At 35.2% G+C, this 18,913-nt stretch overlaps 3 protein-coding genes across 5 annotated transcripts; all 3 read right to left on the reverse strand.

Moving 5' to 3' along the window:
- LOC105168350 (very-long-chain 3-oxoacyl-CoA reductase-like protein At1g24470) lies at positions 237–2,800 on the reverse strand. Its single transcript, XM_020696324.1, is given in 2 exon segments — positions 237–882; positions 2,079–2,800. Coding segments are annotated over 2 exon segments (978 nt in total). The 5' UTR covers positions 2,741–2,800; the 3' UTR covers positions 237–566.
- Positions 5,859–9,127, reverse strand: LOC105168352. The gene is made up of 8 exons (XM_011088408.2): positions 8,893–9,127; positions 8,716–8,777; positions 7,738–8,043; positions 7,282–7,342; positions 6,994–7,118; positions 6,843–6,905; positions 6,594–6,718; positions 5,859–6,163 (listed from the first exon to the last, which is right to left on the reverse strand). The coding sequence occupies exons 1-8, from the start codon at positions 8,969–8,971 to the stop codon at positions 6,028–6,030; spliced, it is 957 nt and encodes a 318-aa protein (XP_011086710.1). The 5' UTR covers positions 8,972–9,127; the 3' UTR covers positions 5,859–6,027.
- LOC105168353 (myosin-16) lies at positions 10,002–18,411 on the reverse strand. Of its 3 annotated transcripts, XM_011088410.2 has the most exons (9): positions 18,219–18,411; positions 17,940–18,132; positions 16,951–17,247; positions 13,570–16,869; positions 12,154–13,192; positions 11,402–12,042; positions 10,718–10,868; positions 10,562–10,643; positions 10,002–10,369 (listed from the first exon to the last, which is right to left on the reverse strand). In XM_011088410.2, exons 2-9 carry the CDS (start codon positions 18,051–18,053, stop codon positions 10,267–10,269), a joined length of 5,727 nt encoding a protein of 1,908 aa, XP_011086712.1. In that variant the 5' UTR covers positions 18,054–18,132; positions 18,219–18,411; the 3' UTR covers positions 10,002–10,266. The 3 variants fall into 3 exon arrangements, with proteins under 3 accessions (XP_011086712.1, XP_011086711.1, XP_011086713.1); XM_011088409.2 differs by having other exon boundaries at positions 17,940–18,411; XM_011088411.2 differs by having other exon boundaries at positions 11,411–12,042; positions 17,940–18,410.

The raw sequence follows: 18,913 nt of genomic DNA on the forward strand, positions 1-18,913 counted from the left end.
CAAACTTAATTATAAAAAGAAAGCCATAGAAATAAAATCAAGTTAGATCAATTACACTGTAAATTGAATTAATTTTATTTGTATTAACGAAATTCATAATTCAGAATTTTAAATCAAGCTATAGTGACTATATTTACACCCCTAATCTATAATTTGTTTGTAGAAATCATCGTCATCTTTTGTATAATTACAAAAAGCACTCTTAAAAAAGTATGGATAATTTGTGTAATGTTGTCCAAGTTTCTGGGGGTAAGGGTAATTTGTCAAAATATATGGATGGTTGTGTAAATAAAGCCGATGTTTCTAGTGGATACATATGTAATTTTTGAAAAGACATAGATGATTTGTGGGATTCAAATTTGTCAAATATGTCAACAGAGGTCGGGGTTAGGAGTTCGAGTCCCACCAGACATGTGAGTTTATTATAATTTATTCATTATTCATTGTTATAACGATGTTTGAATCGACATATTATTCAAATTTTTTTAAATATCGAGGTAAACATATATATGGTTCTCTCAAACTCTTACCTCGACTCCAAATTCGTTGATTCAAACGCAACAAAATCAACGGGGTGCGAGTTTCATTCTTGTGATTCCAATGGAGAGCCGCCAGGCATCAAGAAGAGCTTCAGGCAACAGTGAGGCGACGAACCACTGGACGGAGTGAGCCCAGTAAGGGGTGCACCTCGCTCCACGCCCCACGAACCTAACTGCTGCATCCACGTACTTCTCCGCCGATGGTACGAACAACGACGGTTTCTCCACAAAAGCCACTTCTGATGCCATTCTTGTCCATACGTATAATGGTACCTGGCACTGTACGTCTATGCCGTAGCTCTTGTACTCTACGTATAAGCTTCTGGATAATTGATCAACATACCTGCACGAGAAATTTGATATATTAGAGAGCTTATAAGCTTTATAAAATTATTTGATAATTTTATTTTTATAAAAAAAAAAAAAAGAGAGCTTTTAAAATCTCAAAATAAGATAATCAGGATCTTATAATTAAATTCTTTAAAAAAAAAAAAAGCTTAACTCATTTTTTTTTAGTAAAATCTTATAAGCACTTTAATCCTAATAATGAATAGACAAATACTCTCACCGATTATATAGTCCGCGTTCTTCCCCCAAAGTGTACATGATTTTAAATCCTAATATTAAGTTTGATGACTTATTTTCTGTTATTATTACAATATGACTCGCTATATATGTGCGTGTGCGTGTATCAAATACTATAATATTTTATAAGCTCTTATATCTTAATTATCCAAACACTTTAAGAGCTTATTACTATAAAAAAATAATAAAGATTTACTACAAAAAATCAACTGATAATATCAGTACTAATACTAATTACATATATTTATTGACAAGAACTTTTATTTTGTTACAAAAATAAATTTCATGGTTCTAATAGTGACTATTATTTTGTAAAATTTTCTATTAATAAAAGTTAGTGACATGAGTTGTCATTAAAGACAATCAATGATATATATAGTGACGAGATACCAAATGAATATTGTCGCTATATTGTATGAGTTGTCGCTATAGACGCGTCACTAATAATCTATATTATGACAACTCTTATGCACATTTTTGGTCACTATAATATATATTAACAAGATAAAAGTTATTATCACTCAAACTATATTTTCAGTGACAACTTTAAATATATTGCTTAATACTTTGTCATTAATATTATATTTTTTAGTAGTATATTTTTAAAATAAAATTCAAACTCTTAATTATGTAAGAACTATATAAAAATTTTCAAATAAGTTTAGCCTAATTAACACCTTATAGCTGCAGTTTTTTTCTTGCCTATAGTACATTTCGTTGCATATTTTTCAGTGCAGAAAGGTATTAAGTTGACTCATGTTTCTGCGTGTGATATACCAAACTTTATGTAAGAATTGGTCGCATAGACAATTAATTCAGGGAAAATTTTTTTAACTCAAATTAAATTTAAATTAATTATACGAAAAATTTAATATATGTACAATATAAGAAACGTGTACGCTTGTTATGTGATTGATTTAATTCGATCAAATTTTATTAAATTAAAATATAAACCGGGAGAGGGGGGGGGGGGGTTAGATTGTGGCTGCGTAGATAGCGTAGAGAGGATGAGAAGGTACGACAATGGATGCCCCGGAACCAATATTCACAATTGCACCTCTTCCTCTTGCAACCATTCCCTGTACAACTGCTCTTGTTACATAACTAGTTCCTTCCACATTAACCCTCACTAACTTCTTCCATATTTTCTCGTCGACCTCATGAAAATACATGGCTCTCGGATACGTTACTCCAACGTTGTTTATCAAAATCCCGACATCAAGACCCTTGATCGCCTCCTTCATCCCACGAACCCTAGAGATGACATCATCTCTTGCGAAATCCAGCTCGAAAATCCTGATCTCTACCTCAGGGTACGTTTCTTGGATTTCAGAAGAAACCCTATTGAGCTTGTCTTGGTTCCTGCTAACCAGTACTAGATTCAAGCCCTTTTCGGCAAGTTTGAAGGCAAACGCTCTGCCTATCCCGTCGGTTGAACCAGTGATCAGTGCCCACGAACCGTAGCTCTTCAGATCTTTGGAGGGTTTGATGAGTGTATGGAAAATCCATTTCAAAAGAATAGTGGAATTTTTCACAAAGGAGAGGAAGCCAATGGAGGAAACCAAGATTACCCAAAGAGGCTGAGATGTTAGGTAATCCAAGCAAGTTGAAACCATGTTTGCTTTTGTGCCTGGAGTAGGCTGTAATATAGGAAGAAAGTGTTAATGCGTGAACCCTAAAAGAGAATATTAAAAGCGTTACCTAAGTTCTCGAGTACTCGTCAATTTAATGGGGGCGGCATTGATCCACGCTTTCTTTCATGAACATCTCCACATATACATAAACCTACTTTAGTTAATGTGATGGTCCTCATGAAAGTTATATAAAAACAAAAAATTAACTATTTTATTAATTTCTTCTCAAGATTAAATTAGAGTAGAGTTAATTTTGAGCCAAATTATAATTTTATAATACACACCCAAATTTATTAAATTGTTTTGAACAAAATTTTATTTCTCAATATAACTGTTTTAAAATTATTTTTTTAATAACAAAATCACATCAAACAAGAAATTTTAAATTCAAATTTCACTGTTGCACAACGACAGTGTTCCACATGAGGAGTCTCAATTTTTTTTAAAAAAAAATTCACATTCAAGTTCAAATGTAAGACGTTACGTGGAAAATTTTGAGCCCAAATTATTGGATTGTCCCTCAAGAAACACTTAAAAATTTTCATTTGTACGTGAAGCAGTGCGTCAGAGATATGAAATGTAAAATAATTTTTTTTTATAATTTAAATTTGATTATTCAACAATTATACAAAAAATCAAGCACACAAAGATAATTGTCTATTATTATATATAGGTAGCTTGGAGGGTCTTTAATTTTCAATAATGTTGTTACATAAAATTGCTCCTACACTAGAAATTAAGTGCTTTGTGGACAATAAATATAGTTTATGTTTATTGACTTTAAAATTCATCTATTTTATCAAGGTAATTAGGTAATTTTGCAAATAACTTGGTAATACATGTTTTTTTTTATCAAATACTTCCACATCAATATATTTTTTTTTACCTAGGGATAATTATATATGTAATTACAAAAACTATCCATGACAGCCAAAAAATAAGGATAGCTTGTGTAATAATATGAATGTTTTGGGGTGTATATGAAATTTTTTAAAAAAATATGAGTAATTTGTGTAAATGATATTGATAATCTGATGACAAAATATAAATATGGGGTGTAGAAAATTATCCGTTTTACCTATGATCCTTACTTTCAATTTTTACATCTTAATTATTTATCCATTTAAAAAAAAAAGACTTATGCAAAGACATACATTGATAATTTTTTTAGCATGACAGTACTCCTAAGTTAATTAGAGAAACCCGCTTTTAGTTAAATGCAGTGACGCCAATAAGACAAATACCGGATACTGAAAGTCTGACAAAGATTGGAGCATGCAGAGCATTTATGGGTTGATCAGATGAGTAGCAATTCATCTTTACTCTCTCTAGCATTTCTTGCTACTCTGGCAACCTAACTGATCATTATCTGCATGCATTAATTTTTATCTTTTTTATCAGTACATATGAAGGCATTAAATTGCAGTCTGATACCCTTTTTTTATTTTTTTTGGTGAAATAATAAATTAATGATGCAGTTGGTGGAAATTTTTTGTTGGAATAGTTAAGATATTAATATTAAATAATTTTTTTAATGGCTCAAATTTTTAATGTGATTTTAAAGTTAGATTAAAATACTATAAAAAAATATTTTAATAATTACGAAAAAATTTGATGTTAATTTAGGTTATTTAAAATACATTTTGGAAAGTTCATTACTAAATTCGTTAGCAAGCACTTTTCGTTGCTAGATTTATTAGCAAGTAAATTTATTATATTAATAATGTAAGTTAGAGACGAGAATTTTACTTACTAACAAGCTGGCGTTGATTTTTTTTTTTCTTGTAGTGTAAGAAATATTGATTTGAATTATATTACCACCCGTTTATTTAAAAAAAAAAAAAAGTTTCTCGTATAGGATTTGCGTCAGAGGACCGTGTTAAGATATTATTATTAAATGATTATTCTCTTTAACAAATTAAATTTGATGATGATGTGGTCATTTAACATAAATAAAATGTGAATAGGCAGCTAAGAACACTGGTATTAGGCTGGTTAGGGTGTCTTCCAACTCTTGTTATTCAGAAGATGCATGCAGTAGCAATTTAGGGAAAATATATTACTTCTTTTCAAGGTATTTTATTTATAAATATAATATATATATATATAGGTCTATTTCTCCAGCTGCCGCCGCCGCCGCCGCCGCCGCCTCGAGGGTAGGTCACAAACCGGAGGGATCTTCTCCGCAGCACTTCTCACAAACCGGAGGGATCTTCTCTATGTTGCAGTAACAACATGATCTAAAGCACTTACTGGTGCAGGCTGCTCCCCCACCCAAACAACATATAATTAATATCTCACGTTACTCATATCAAATATTCAAAAAATAAATAAAATTTGAAGAATGATTAAATACCAACATTCATAAAATCTCAATATATTACAATTATTTTTTTTAATTTAAAAAGATATACTGACATCTCATATATTTATATTTTATGATTCATTTTTTCATTTAATTTGTGGGTGACAAATGAGATGAGTCGTACTGGATTTCGTTTTGACCCCAATTAATATGTAATATTCAAATAAAATCGAGACATAATAAAGAGAGCGAAAGAGGGAGATGATTATTACGATATACAGGAACAAGATCTTTGGACGAGCGCAAGTCATTAGGATTCACCATGAGCGGAAGGCGATCGAGCTTGAGTCCATCGACTTTGAAAAGGATCACAAGGACTAGAATTGCAACAATTTTCATGCTTGATTTCATTTCTACCAATTTTATGTCTTTGCCTTTGTTTTTCACATATTTATAGAGTTTGGGAATTAAACCAAATAGAGAATGTGAATTTGGTGAAATTTGAAATTTGATTAATGTAATCTCCTTTTCCTTTTTGATTGAAAAAAATGTTTACTTTTATTATCGTAATTTAAAATTCACTCGAATTGGAATTTAATATTACAAATTTAAATTTAGTGGAAATTCTATCCAAATAGGTAATTATAATCATAACATTATATGGATAAGAAATGTGTTTGATTTGGTGATTGACATGCATGTAGTAGTGTGTCAAAATTACGTAAATCTTGACATAGTTAATAGTATTTCCTAGGGGAAAATTACAAATTTAGTTTTGTAACTGTAAGAGATTGGTAATCCAATGAAGCTCTATAATATACAATGCACAAAATATTAAGGATAAAATAGACATAAAATTACAAATTTGGCCACCCACGTAAGCCCTAAAAATTAGGGATTATGGCCACACTTCAAGTTAATGAAAACTTTAATAAAAAAATCTGAAACAATGCGTTCATCCAGTCTACTTTGATGAATTGGAGGAGTAGCGCCAGATGACGCCAGCGACCAAGTTGTTCAGTGCATGAGAAGCCATTGGCACAATAATGCTCGAGGACCAAGTTGTAGCGTAGCCGTACACAAGGCCGACCAAAGTTGCCCTGTAAACGAGACGCGCGTTAGGGTTGGAGAGAAAACAAAACTAACTGTAAATTAAATTTGGAGTTTTGTAGTTAGTATACCATGACAAAATAGACAATTTTCAGACCAGAATATGAAATCAGTTGCAAATTATGCGAGTGAAAAACACAGCACAGCGAGGGCAGAGGGGATAGATGTCTCTTTTATAAAAAGTTAAGGTGTTTGTTGACTTTTATAAAATCAGTCGCAAATTAATGTTTAGGATTTCAAATGACTGGGTCAGAATTTGAAATCCATCTATATTCAACAATACACAATTCAAAATTGAAGTTGAAGGATTCGTAAATATTTGAATTTCGTATTATCTAAACAAGTCCGGATGATTTGTTATTAGGAATCGATGATTCAAAATCCATCAATCCAAATATAATTTAAAGATAATAATATTACCAGACTGCAAAGGAATATTTTCGACCACTTCCGAGGTGTAGTACACCGAATAACGCAGCAACCACGAAAATACTCGTTGAATTAACGCCAAAAAGTGGTAACAACGCACCGCGAAAGAGGAGTTCCTGCTCCATTCCAAATAGTATGCAACATGAGTTCCAAATTAAGGTCACTTCCTCTATACTCTCGTTTCCACGCTAACATCATGTCAGAGAGTATCGACATTGGAATAGGATTACGAAATTTTACCTCACTGATTCCTGGTAAAAATGCTATGAGCAGGTAGTCCAGAGGTTCCAGGGAAGTAAGGACCTGCAATAGAAGAAGAAAACAAATCATAGACAAGAGTGCAACGACGACTATAGTCTTGCTGTTTTCAGTAACGGCGAATGGATATTACCTGCTGATTAGCTGCTTGGCTAGACTCGGCAAAATCTGGCCATGTTTTCAGTAGCAAGAAACGACATGACGACACGAGTATAACTGATCCAGCAATCAACTCAAGATGCCATAACTCAAAGCTAACTGCACAACATGAACGTTTCAGCACAAGTAAGATTCTGCGTATGAAATTAGGGCATCAACTTCTGGGAATGCACTATCGTTTTGAGTCAGACAGGAACGCTTGTGAGTGAATCCTTCACAAACTACTTGCTCAAAGGGTTTTAGCGAGAAACGAGAATCTCACACGTTATATCTGCGGAACAGTCAAGAACCGGCCATCCTTCTCTTGCAGCAAAGTGGGAAACCTATTAGTCGAACCAGGATGTAAGATTTAGACTAGTGTTTATGACTATCAAGAATTACAATGAAACATGCCAAACGTTGATCAAATGTAACAATTCTTAGTATAAAAGACATACGTAGTTACACAAAAGCATAGATATCCTATCACTAACAATATCTTAAACTGATAAACCTCGTGGCAATAAAACCAGCACAATCACATAGATGTCCTATTACTAATAATATCTGAAACTGATAAACCTCATGGCAATAAAACCAGCACAATCACATTAAAACTCAAGATTTTGCAGTTGTGAAGAATTGAGGACCATACAGAAAAAGAAAGAAAAACGACGAACAACCACATAAGGGAACATAGAAGTTCGAAAAACTTTCGTACTAATCGAACAACATGTACCTGCCGAATTAGAACACCTACAGCACCCATCAGACCAGAAGTGACAGTGCATGCTTGAAGCACAGCAGTCCTTGATGGGACAACAACTGAAGTACTCTGAACGTCCGAGGTACCAGAAGAAGGCATCTTATTCCCATCTTCAACATAATCGACCCCCGATATTAATGTTGCATCTACACCATCATATTCATCTTGTATTTGTACTCTTTGAGGTAAATCCTTGTCCGTTTTCTGAAATTTTCCTCGTTTTCTTAATCTCTTGGTCTGATTCTGACCAGCCAAAGCCTTTACCCTACCTCCATGTCCCTTTAAATAATAATAATCACAATAAATAAATAGCAAAATAAAAACAGAAGACTAAGAGGGTGTTTGGCTAAGCTTTAATTATAATGAGATCTTATAAAATGTTATTTAAACTTATAAGACGCTATATGTTATTCCGGAAAGAAGCTATTGAAATATTTGCTCAAAATAAATCATGAAACTTATAATATGTCATACAAAATTTTTATTTAACTCAAGGAAACTAAACTAGCTTATGAAGATTTTCAAAATAAGACGGGAAATCCTTATTTTTTTCTAAACGAGCTTATAAGCTCTTCACATCTTATACCGGTTAAAAATTGCAATTTTAGACCTGTAAGCATGGGGTGGTTATTTTGGCCCTGTTGAAAATTTTGGCAATTTGGTCCTACAACTGAAAAATATTGATAATTTGAGAACAATTTTGGTAAGAAATTCATAAATTAACCAAAAATGTACAAATAGTATATCACAATACATGCACTTTCCAGCCAATTATGAATTTCCGGCCATACTTGTCCACAAATTATTAATTTTTTTAAAATTGCAGCCAAATTAACTTCAACATGCCTAAATTATTTACAGGGACTAAAACTGCAATTTTTCCTTTTCTTAACAGCCTCTAAATTTGCAGCTAAGTAGGTAGAAAAGGAGAAGTCTGAATTAAAGACTCACACAGCATAATTTGGTGAAGAAGTTGGGTGAACTACTGCACCCACAAATTTCCCTATCTACACCTGACAAAAATTTCAAAATATTTTCAGCATTTTCTGCACCCAATTTCAATAATTCTGAAACATATTCATATATACATATCAAGAATCTTGAAAGCAGAGATGAGGAAAGAATTACCCAAGAACTGGGACGCGGCGCGGAAATAGGGACTGCGAGATTTTACCCTCAGGCAGCAGTTTGTGCTTAGCAAATCCATATGTTTAACCTCTGAATGCAATGATCCGACCACCTTACTTGTGTCGGAAGAGAGACATTATATGTAGTTGAGGAAAAGCCCAAACAAAGATTGAGGGTATATGGAAGGAAAGCTTCAAGAGCTCTCCACTCATACAAATATCTATCTTTGTATAGCACAGTACTGCTCTGGAAATAGCAAAAGCTACACCACTTCAGTTCAAAGTACTACAACTACAATAACAAAAAATAATATTAATGAAAATATTAAGAAATCATTTTAAGGTCATTAGTAACAATTATTGTTCATTATCACTAATATTTTAGGATAAATTATGGTCACTGAAATTTGTCATAATTGCAAATACGTTCCCGTTGTTCAGAAAATGCAAATAACCCCTGATTTTAATATTCGTATAATAATGAGTCCATTATGTTAGTCTCAATTAGTTTTTCATCTAACTTTTGTGGTGAACTGATTAAAGTACTTTTTTTTATTTATAAATTACAATTTTATATATTTTTTAGAGTTTTCTAAAATATTTTTATGAACTAATATGCTCCGTGAATTATTTTAGTTTTATCCACGATAAAGATGGCCGTAAAGTACATTAGTAATGCACAATCATAAGAGGACGAAGAAGGTCCAATGAATAACTATATTCATGATATTTAACATTACACCAAATAAGATAGTTTACAATTGATTACAAATTGCCAACTAGTTGGTTTTATGATCACATACCTCAATAAGGAGCAACTTGTGCATCTTTGCTTTCAAGATCCAACATTCAACTAATTGGCTATCGAATGTTGTTGTTTCATTAGGATATTAAGACCCTAAATTCATGGACAAAAATTGTCACAAAGGGTTGCAGAGAACTTCCTCTAGCACTTGTTGTGATTGGTGGACTTCTTGCAAAATCCGACATGACACGAGAAATGTTAGGAGTTTGTTGCAGGGAATGTAAACTCATTTGCTAATTTATGCATTGAGTGTAGCATCTACAGAACGACAACTTACAATGCAGATATGTTAACAGGAATAGGTAGAAATCTGGGACAAGATCAAATTTATTTTCTTAGACAATGCCAATATCTGCACAAGAGCACAATTTCTGAGCTGAGTTCTCTGAATCCCTAATATTGGACTGCAGAGAATGAGAAAGGGAGAGTGATATGAACATTTACATCTCAGGCTATTTGGGAAAAGTGAGAGGTGAAAAAAGAATGATAAATTCGACTATCTCTATTTTACAAAATTTTAAAAGATATAGTTCTATCTGTAGTTTCTGTGGAGGTCGCACGTTGCAGGTGTTACAAAATGGTGCCGAGTAACCAAATATGCAAGACAAGCCAATAAGCAATGAGTCCCAGCCTCCCCCGCGGATGCCTCATTAAAGCTCGACTTCCTGATACCCTGAAAAAATAGAATATAAGATATAATTAAATTGCATAATATAAGATATGGTGGTTTAAATCCAGCACGTTGTCAACTTCATCCTAGCTACACCAAGTTCAGGAGGTCAATTCTTTTCAAAAGAATGTATCACGTGCTCCTTTGAGAAAGTGAATAACATGTGCAAGCTAGAGATAAAGTCAGCATTATTACCAAATTCCATCAATTCGATCGGCAGCGCTTCTGCCCTGTCTAGGAATCAGACCAGAGGTATTCAGGGACTTGAATAAGTGACCTGCAAGGACAAGTTCACCGTGAAGTCTCAGGCCTTTCACAGTCCATAAGAGTATCAATTCTTCAAATACATACCTTTATCTTCATCAGTTTCCTCATTGTTTATCAAACGTTCAGACTCAGAGCCGATATTGATAGCAAGATGATCATTCGAACCCTTCCTCAATGAACGCACATGAGCAGCAGACTGAACGTGAGGAATGTTGTTGCTCATACCAACTGCTGCCTGCAAGTTTTAAAGTGGCAGCTATCATGCACCATTTCTATCTGGGCCACATACAACACTAAGTGATTACTGTACTGTCACTTTGTTTTCTGTGAGTACATAAAATTTCTTTTTCTTTCTCCATGTGAGCAAGTGATGAGAAAATTCTTAAGTTCATCTTTATTTATCTTTTTTCTTCAGGGCCAATGCTTTTGAGGTGAGCAAAATAGTCAGATAAACTCTCCCTGGAGTGTAAGTTTATGTTCGGCCCGCATGCAAATAAAATACAGTGAAGCAACCGTTGCATAATGTAATTCTTGATTTGACATACTAGTAACGCTAGCAAATGATGAAAAAGTATGCAACTATTAGGTAATGGCAGTGAAGGGTCCAAGATTGCTAATTTGGTGTGTGAGTTCAGCAAATGATCATCAAACAAGCCTTCTTTGTACTTGTTATCCCTAGTGCATCGGGGTGATAGCATCTTGCGATAGAAGAAGGATAACAAATAGCACCATAGCTAAGCAATATAGAGAGAATGAATAAGCACAAACCAAATTTACCACATCTTGCATTTCTGAGATCTCTGACTGAGTAGCTACAGAGGTTCCTCCTTCCTGCTCTATCTCTGGTGGAAAAATTCGAGCTTGATTCGAATCTTCTAGTAATTTAACCTTGCTCGACAAATCATCCACAAGCTTTTGGGTCGCAATTAACTTGGCGCCAAGTTCTTCAGTTTTAGATTTCAAACTCTCAGATTCGAGCATTTTGGCCATAACCAGTTTGTCAAGCAAGGGCAGTAGCCATGTTGACCCAGCTGCTTTTAGATCACCCATTAAATCACCGCCTCCCAGCTTCCAAACAATATTTTTCAAACCTGATTCAAGTTCTAACAATTTGTTCATCTTTTCAGAGTCTTTCTCGTTATCCATGTGATCTTCAACTTGCTTTCTCAGAAATTCAATTTCGAGAATTTGCTTATCAATGGTTGATTGCAGTTCCTCGTTTTTACGAGAGAGTAAGCTTACCTTCTGCAGAGAGTCATTAAAACCATCTATTACAGAGAACAGCTTTCTTACATTGGTTGAATCATGTGAATTTCCAACTGCAAATGCAGCATCAGGGACTTCAACCTCGTTCATCTTATCCAAAATGGATTTTACTTGAGACACTGATAATGGCGAATTTTCCATATCTGAAACAAAATCACAATAGATCGTAACTTACAGAGCCAATAACAAAGAAACAGATAAGAAGTGCAGCATATGATATAAAGCTACCATATTTCTGATCAAGAACAAATTACCATGAACTTCGGATAATGAAGTAGACAGTTCTTCCTCTCTTTTCCTCAGTCTATCCTCTTGTTTCCTATAATCTTCTAGTTTAATTGTCATCTCATGACACAAGTTTTGCTGTGCTTCCAATTCACTCTCCAACTCTGCGGTTTTATTTTTGTATAGATCTCTTTCTTCCAAGACTTTTCCATAAGTTAGCTGAGTTTCTTCCAAGACTTTGGATAGTGAAGTAGACAGTTCTTCCTCTCTTTTCCTTAGTTCATCCTCTTGCTCCTTATAATCATCTAGTTTAATTGTCATCTCATGACATAAGTTTTGCTGTGCTTCCAACTCAGTCTCCAACTTCAAGGTTATGTCTTTGTACAGATCTCTTTCTTCCAAAACTTTATCACAAGTTAGTTGAGTTTCTCTCAATTTGCTCTTCAAATCTTCTGCTATACTCGTCAACCTTTTTATTGCATCGTGGAAATGTTTACTAAGATCTTGATTCTGTCTTGTGGCAAGTGATAGCTTCTCAGCCATCTTCACGTGGTCAGTAGCAAGTGATTCAGCTACATCGTCGCCAACTGCTCCAAGATCCATGAACTTTGTGCCATCAAGTTTCACCAGTTCATGTATAGATCTCAGTTCCGACACATTTTCATGTACATTCAACTCCAGCTCCTGAGTCGCATCAGCACAAGCAGACAACAGAATTCTAATATCACTTCCCAGTGATGCTATAGTGTCCTCCTGCTTCTGCTTATCTGTTTCCATGTCCTGCACTTGTTGTTTGAGCAACTTTGTATGCTTGATCATACTCATTATTCTATCCTTCGTTGTGTATAATCTTCTCAACAAAGCTGCATTTGATTCATCCATAAGTGTGGATAAGTTCTCAAATTTATCAGCCAACATCTTGCCTTTCAGATGAAATCTTTCATTCATCTTTTCAATATGAGACATGATGCTCTCACTATCAACTGCATTCACCACGTCATTTAACATTTCCTTGTCGAAAGCAATATCAGCAGTAGATGGCAGTTTTGTTGAGATAGAAGGTTCATCCTACAAAAGAAACAGGGCAGGTGCATAGAGCCCATCAGGTAAGAAAGACACAAGATCAGTGATAAGCAAGAAGGAGAATAGGATGGCAGTTCATAATCACACACCAATAACAAATCTTATGGAGAGTAAGGAACACACCAAGTCTCAAAGGCACGGGGGAGGCAACAAGACAGGCAAAAATTGAATTTTTTATACTGAAACATATGCCTATTCACCTTTAGGTTATACAACTTTCTTTTTCGAATCCTTTTTCTTTATTTCTTTTGCATTAGACATGTGAGAGGACGGCTGTTAAATCAGAAAGAATGTTGAGGCATATCATACAAGCTAGGGTTGAGTAAGAATAAATAACACGAACATGCAACAAACAAGCATACCTCCGTCACATGACTATTTTGCAGCACAATGGTATCCATTTCCAGGAAGCAGTCCCCCATTTCTTTTAGTAGAATATCCATATCTTTTAGGCTCTCAAATTTTCTCTCAAAACATTGTCCTAGCAAGGATGAAAGTCTCTCATCTTTAAGAAGTAACTGGAGACGACTAAGCTGACCAGAGAGCTCCACAGACCGATTCAATGCGCTACCACGGGTTCCAGCTAACTCATGCATGCAAGATTCCAACTTAGACGAAAGTGCTAAAATATCCTGTTCTGCATTTTTCTTTTCCTGAACAAGATCTGCTATGGTATTCTCCGCATTTAATAATGCATCCTCAAGTGACTTGATCGTTAGGGAGGCATCGGAAAGCTTGCTAGCATATGAATCAGCTTCTTCTCTGACTTTCTTCATCTCACTGTCCAAATCAGCATTACCAATTTGTACCTTACTGTTTTCTTCAGCAAGTAATGAAATATTCTTCTGTGCCTGGGACAATGCATCTTCAAGGGATTGAATAGTTCTGTCAGCATCAGCAAGTTTAGTCGTATGGTTAGAAAATTCATCCATCAATTTCTGAAGCTGATCTTCAGCAAGAGCTCGACTTTCCAAAGCTATGTCTCTCTCACTCATGAGCCTAGAAATATTGTCCTCTGCTAGTGACATAGCATCTTCAAGTGCTTTTTTACTCATAGAAAGTTCTTCAAACTTGATTGTATGAGAAGAAGCTTTCTCTTTTTCCTTCTGTAGTTCCTCCTCCAGAAGTGCCTTGGAAACTTCAAGTTCTTTCTTCTCATCCAAGAGTTCTGATCTGCTATTTTCTGCGATTGATAAGGCATCCTCGAGTGACTCCATCATCGTCTGGACTTGAGACAACTTGCTGGTCAAAGAACTTGCTTCATCTTTTACTTTCTTCAGTTCTTCTTGCACCTCCAACTTTGAAATTTCATGTTCACGAAGATGTCCAGCAATCCATTTGACCTTATCTACAGGCTCTCTGAAAGATAAATCATGTGGAGTGGTAATGCCTTCCATTGACTCCATGACTCTTTGTAGCATATTGTTGCTCTCAGCCAAAAACTGCTCAAGTTGATCGGCCCGTTCCTTTGTCGCAACAAGCTCTGTCTCCAACAGAGAAATGCGCTCCACATCAAGTGACAATTTAGTAATCTGATCTTGGCATTCAGTATATCTGTCTAAGTTTTGCTGCAGTTCAGACTTCAACTGATGAATTTCCTTGTCCTTCTCACTCAGCACACCTTTCAAGTTTTCCCGTTCTTGAACAAGCCCCTTGCCTTTTTTGACAGCCATAGATAACTTCTCCTTCAGTAAAGCACATCTATCCTCCAACTGCTCAAGACTTTTCTTCATTCCATCATTCTCATCCTTTAGGGAATTAAGTTCTTTAGTCCTCATTCCCAACTCACTTGACAAATGACCAACCTGCAATCTATCTAATATATCTTCCTCAATAATTAGCTTATATAGACTCATTTCCTGATCTCTGATATAAAGAAGACTTTTGAAGCTTTCAAAGATTTCCACATCAAATTGAGACGGTTCTACATGACATGTATTCTCTTTAATCTTCGCGAGGCAATTATCAACAATGGTGGTCATTTCAGAGTGCTCTGGATGAGCCTCTCCAGGAGCATCATTTGCAAGTCCAGATGCCTCCAGTAACATACTAACAATTCTATCTTTTTCCAATGAAACATGATATTCCTTTTGCACAACTTCGTCATATTTCTGCCTCAAGTTTTCCAACTCCAGTTGAATATGGTTCTTCTCCTGTGATTCTGCTAAGAGTGATGTTTTGAGGTGATCGATCTCGTTATTTACAGCTTCCCTAGCTTCGGCTAGCTCATGTTGCAACCTTTCATGTGCTTCATATTTGTTTCTTAAGTCCTCCAGTTCTGCTTCCAGATAACTTTTCTCCTGTGTTTCTGCCAAAAGTGAAGTGGTGAGGTGGTCAATCTGCATATTTGCAGCTTCTTTTATTTTAGCTATCTCAGATTGTAACCTCATAGCTTCTTCTTTACACAGAGAAAATGACTCTGCAAGCCAACGAACACGCACATCGAATTCACTTGATCCCACAGATTCTGGGAAATCAAACAACGATAAGGCATCTGAGAATGAATGGTACTGCAGAGCAACAGCCTTAAGGGAATTTTTCTCGTTTGCAAGCCATCTGAGTTTCTCGGTGATATCTGCATGTTGCAGTTCCTCTGTTGCCACACTTTCAGATAATATTTCTCCACATCTTTGAAGAATCATTTCCTTTTCTGCAAGAGATTCCTGTAGCGAAGCAGCAAACTTTTCACTTGTGCCAATCAATTCCTTTGTCTTTTCTGCAGCCTCTAAAGCACTTGATTTCTCTTGCAATTCAATTGCACATTTTTCCAACTCACTTGTTTTCTCAGCCAACAATTGCTTCAGTGAGTCCCTCTGTTGTACCAATGCCTTCCCTTTTGTCACGGCCATGCTAAGCTTCTCCTTTGTGTTAGCATACCTGTTCCTCTCTTGGCCAACTTCTGCACTTAATCTTCCAATTTCTGATCTCTGTTTCTCTAATTCTTCAACCAATTTCAGATTCTCACTCTCTAGATTGATTAGATTTTGGGACAAATTCTCTTCCTTTCTTTTAAGTTCAAGCATTTTATCACATGCCACAGAAAAAGTTCCAATTTCATCAAGCATTACATCTAGTCCAACCTCATTCAAACATCCTCTAAGCTGGTCACTTTCAGAAACAAAAAGTTTATACCTTTCAACTAAAAATGTGAGTGATTTTTCAATGTTAATAATCTTTTCTATAAGTGATCCATCAAATGGCTCTTCTTGATCGTGCAGCATGGAAAGGGATGCTGATATCCTGTTTGCAATTTCCTCAATATGCCCATCCTTCTCAAGCTGAAGTTCATATAACTGAGACAACTTCTGATATTCAGAATTTGAATTGGACTGAGTAGTATTGCTTGATTCAGATAACTCGGCAACCTTTGCGTTGAGAACATCAATTTCCTGATCTTTCATGTAGAGTACAGAGTGGAGTTCTCTAACTTTTTCCTGAGTCTGCAAATGTTCATCCAAAGCATTTTTTAGGAACGTAGAGCACCCGCTTATCATCTCGCGCAAAGAGGCACCAGAATCCAGAGTCTTTACATCCGAATGTACCACTTCAGTTTGAAGATGTTCAACCAATCCATCAGAATTTTCAACTGGTGTCTGTTGCTCATTTGGAACCTTCAATTGGTAACAAACTTGAGCAAGTTCTTTCATAAGCATTCTTTCTTCCTGCATACAAGGTGGATTTTTATTCAGGTCAAGATACTCACAAATAAATTAAAGCAGGACAGATGCATCCAAAGTTTGAACCTCATATTCTCGTGCAAATCTTTCTTTCTCGGAAACACTTTGCTCATGCATATCACGCAACCTTTCGATCTCAGCCAGCAATTGTTCGACTTTGATCCCACTGTCTGATTCATCAGCTTGGTCATCCTGTGGATTATCCTTCCCCTCAGAATTCTGTTGGGATTCAGAAGTTTCTATCTCATCTGGACAATCAACAAACATATCCTCCCTCGCCCCTTCTTCCACAGTCCTTGTGTCATTTGCTTCATTGTGCAAAGAACCTAATGCATTCTTGTCATTTGGGACTGCACAATTCATCTGCAGGTAAAAATGTCAACAGAAGACACTGAGTTCTGAAGTCATTTAATAAAAGTTACAAATATGATGTGTGCCTCTGTTTAGCATCAACAGTAATTTAAGAGAAACAGATTGTTAATGGTGCTTTCCGAAAAGAAGAAGATTTTCCCAGTGAACCATAATAATCAACTATCGTTTTAAGGGACAGCAAACAACCTCAAACAATTCCTAGTTAAATTTTACTATACTTGTTGAAAATATGCATATTTTATCTGAAGTATCACAGAACATTCTCAATCACAATACCGACCCCAAACAGCCTAATTCATTATTTTCTTTTGACAACATTTATTGAGATTCTCCTTAAGACTACAAGGATGAAGGATGGTAAATGCATTACATCAAGTTCCAAATAAAAAGTTAAATACAAAGGCAATCATGTCCAAGGGTGATAAGATTGATCATATCTGATATATGCCTTTTAGTTATTGGAATACTATAACAATACAAGAGAATAGAAAAGCAAATATCAAAAGAAGTACAACACACACATAATCTCTTGTCACCTTCCTTTGTTTGAATAGGATACAAATTCCACTATTCTATTCCTTTGCTTCCCCTCGCATTCAGAAACTTTCTTTTGTTTCAACACAATGCAATATATACTATACATATATATATATTTCAAATCAAACTGTTCAAAAAGTCGCCACCTGATCAACTGAATCGCCAGCACCCTCAGCTGCTGCACCATGAGCGGGTTCCAGGGGAGAAAACCTTCCATCTTCCGCAGCTGAAGCCTCTTCTCTCACATTATTATCCTCCATTTCTATCAATCATAACACAAAAAAGAAAAACCCCACTGGCCCAACTTGCCTATTTCACCCTTTTCACAAAAGCCCAGATCTGAAAAAAAATAGAAAGATTCCACCTTCAGATACCAGAATTCCATAAAGATTTCATTCTTGAACTAATGCACAAAAATCACACACCCTTTTCACAGTCCTGTCTCCAAGAAAAAAAGGAACAGAACAGAGCAAAAGAGTCTAAATTATCTGGGGAAGTGGGCTCTGATTATTGGGTTTTTTCTTTTTTTTTTCCCTTCAAGAAAAACACAAAAAGGGATCTTGGATTTTGCTGCGGTGTTGATGATTTGTGCATCTCTGTTCGTCACTGCCAACACATTGGGAAGAGTTTCATGGTTTGTGATCCATACGACGCCGTATTGGACAGGTTGTCCGAAAGGTCAAACGGCACATTTAAAATACACCCGACCCGATTCCATCCATTCATTGCCTAACGGATCGGAGCCTGACCATTTTTAAGTTGGGCCTTGAATCGGTGCATTGGAAATGGGTCAAATTTATTTTAGCTACTCAAATTTTGTTATTAATGTTATTTTGCCATTTAAATAATTACAAATAACTTAATCGGTATTTGAATTTTATTATTAATTTAAGAATAATTATACTTCCCTTTCTTTAGATTTGATAAAATTATACGTAAATTTTTTATTCGTTATTAATGTTATTTTGCCATTTAAATAATTACAAATAACTTAATCGGTATTTGAATTTCATTATTAATTTAAGAATAATTATACTTCCCTTCCTTTAGATTTGATAAAATTATACGTAAGTTTTTTATAGTTTAGAAAACTACATCTAGCACCCTTAAAATTTGCTTC

The sequence above is a fragment of the Sesamum indicum genome, linkage group LG8, assembly GCF_000512975.1.
Source record: "Sesamum indicum cultivar Zhongzhi No. 13 linkage group LG8, S_indicum_v1.0, whole genome shotgun sequence".
Classification (NCBI taxonomy): Eukaryota; Viridiplantae; Streptophyta; class Magnoliopsida; order Lamiales; family Pedaliaceae; genus Sesamum; species Sesamum indicum.

What these genes read in the sequence shown, in the direction of transcription:
- LOC105168352 (XM_011088408.2), bottom strand. Translation starts at nt 8,971, where the DNA reads ATGGATTTGCTAAGCACAAACTGCTGCCTGAGGGTAAAATCTCGCAGT. An exon ending in TCTTCACCAAATTATGCTGT is followed by an intron (nt 8,044 to 8,715) that starts GTGAGTCTTTAA and finishes TATTATTTAAAG; the next exon opens with GGACATGGAGGTAGGGTAAA. An exon ending in GCCAAGCAGCTAATCAGCAG is followed by an intron (nt 6,906 to 6,993) that starts GTAATATCCATT and finishes CTTCTATTGCAG; the next exon opens with GTCCTTACTTCCCTGGAACC.
- LOC105168353 (XM_011088410.2), bottom strand. Translation starts at nt 18,053, where the DNA reads ATGGAGGATAATAATGTGAGAGAAGAGGCTTCAGCTGCGGAAGATGGA. An exon ending in TGCAAGATGTGGTAAATTTG is followed by an intron (nt 10,869 to 11,401) that starts GTTTGTGCTTAT and finishes TAAAACTTGCAG; the next exon opens with GCAGCAGTTGGTATGAGCAA. An exon ending in GATCGAATTGATGGAATTTG is followed by an intron (nt 10,370 to 10,561) that starts GTAATAATGCTG and finishes CTATTTTTTCAG; the next exon opens with GGTATCAGGAAGTCGAGCTT.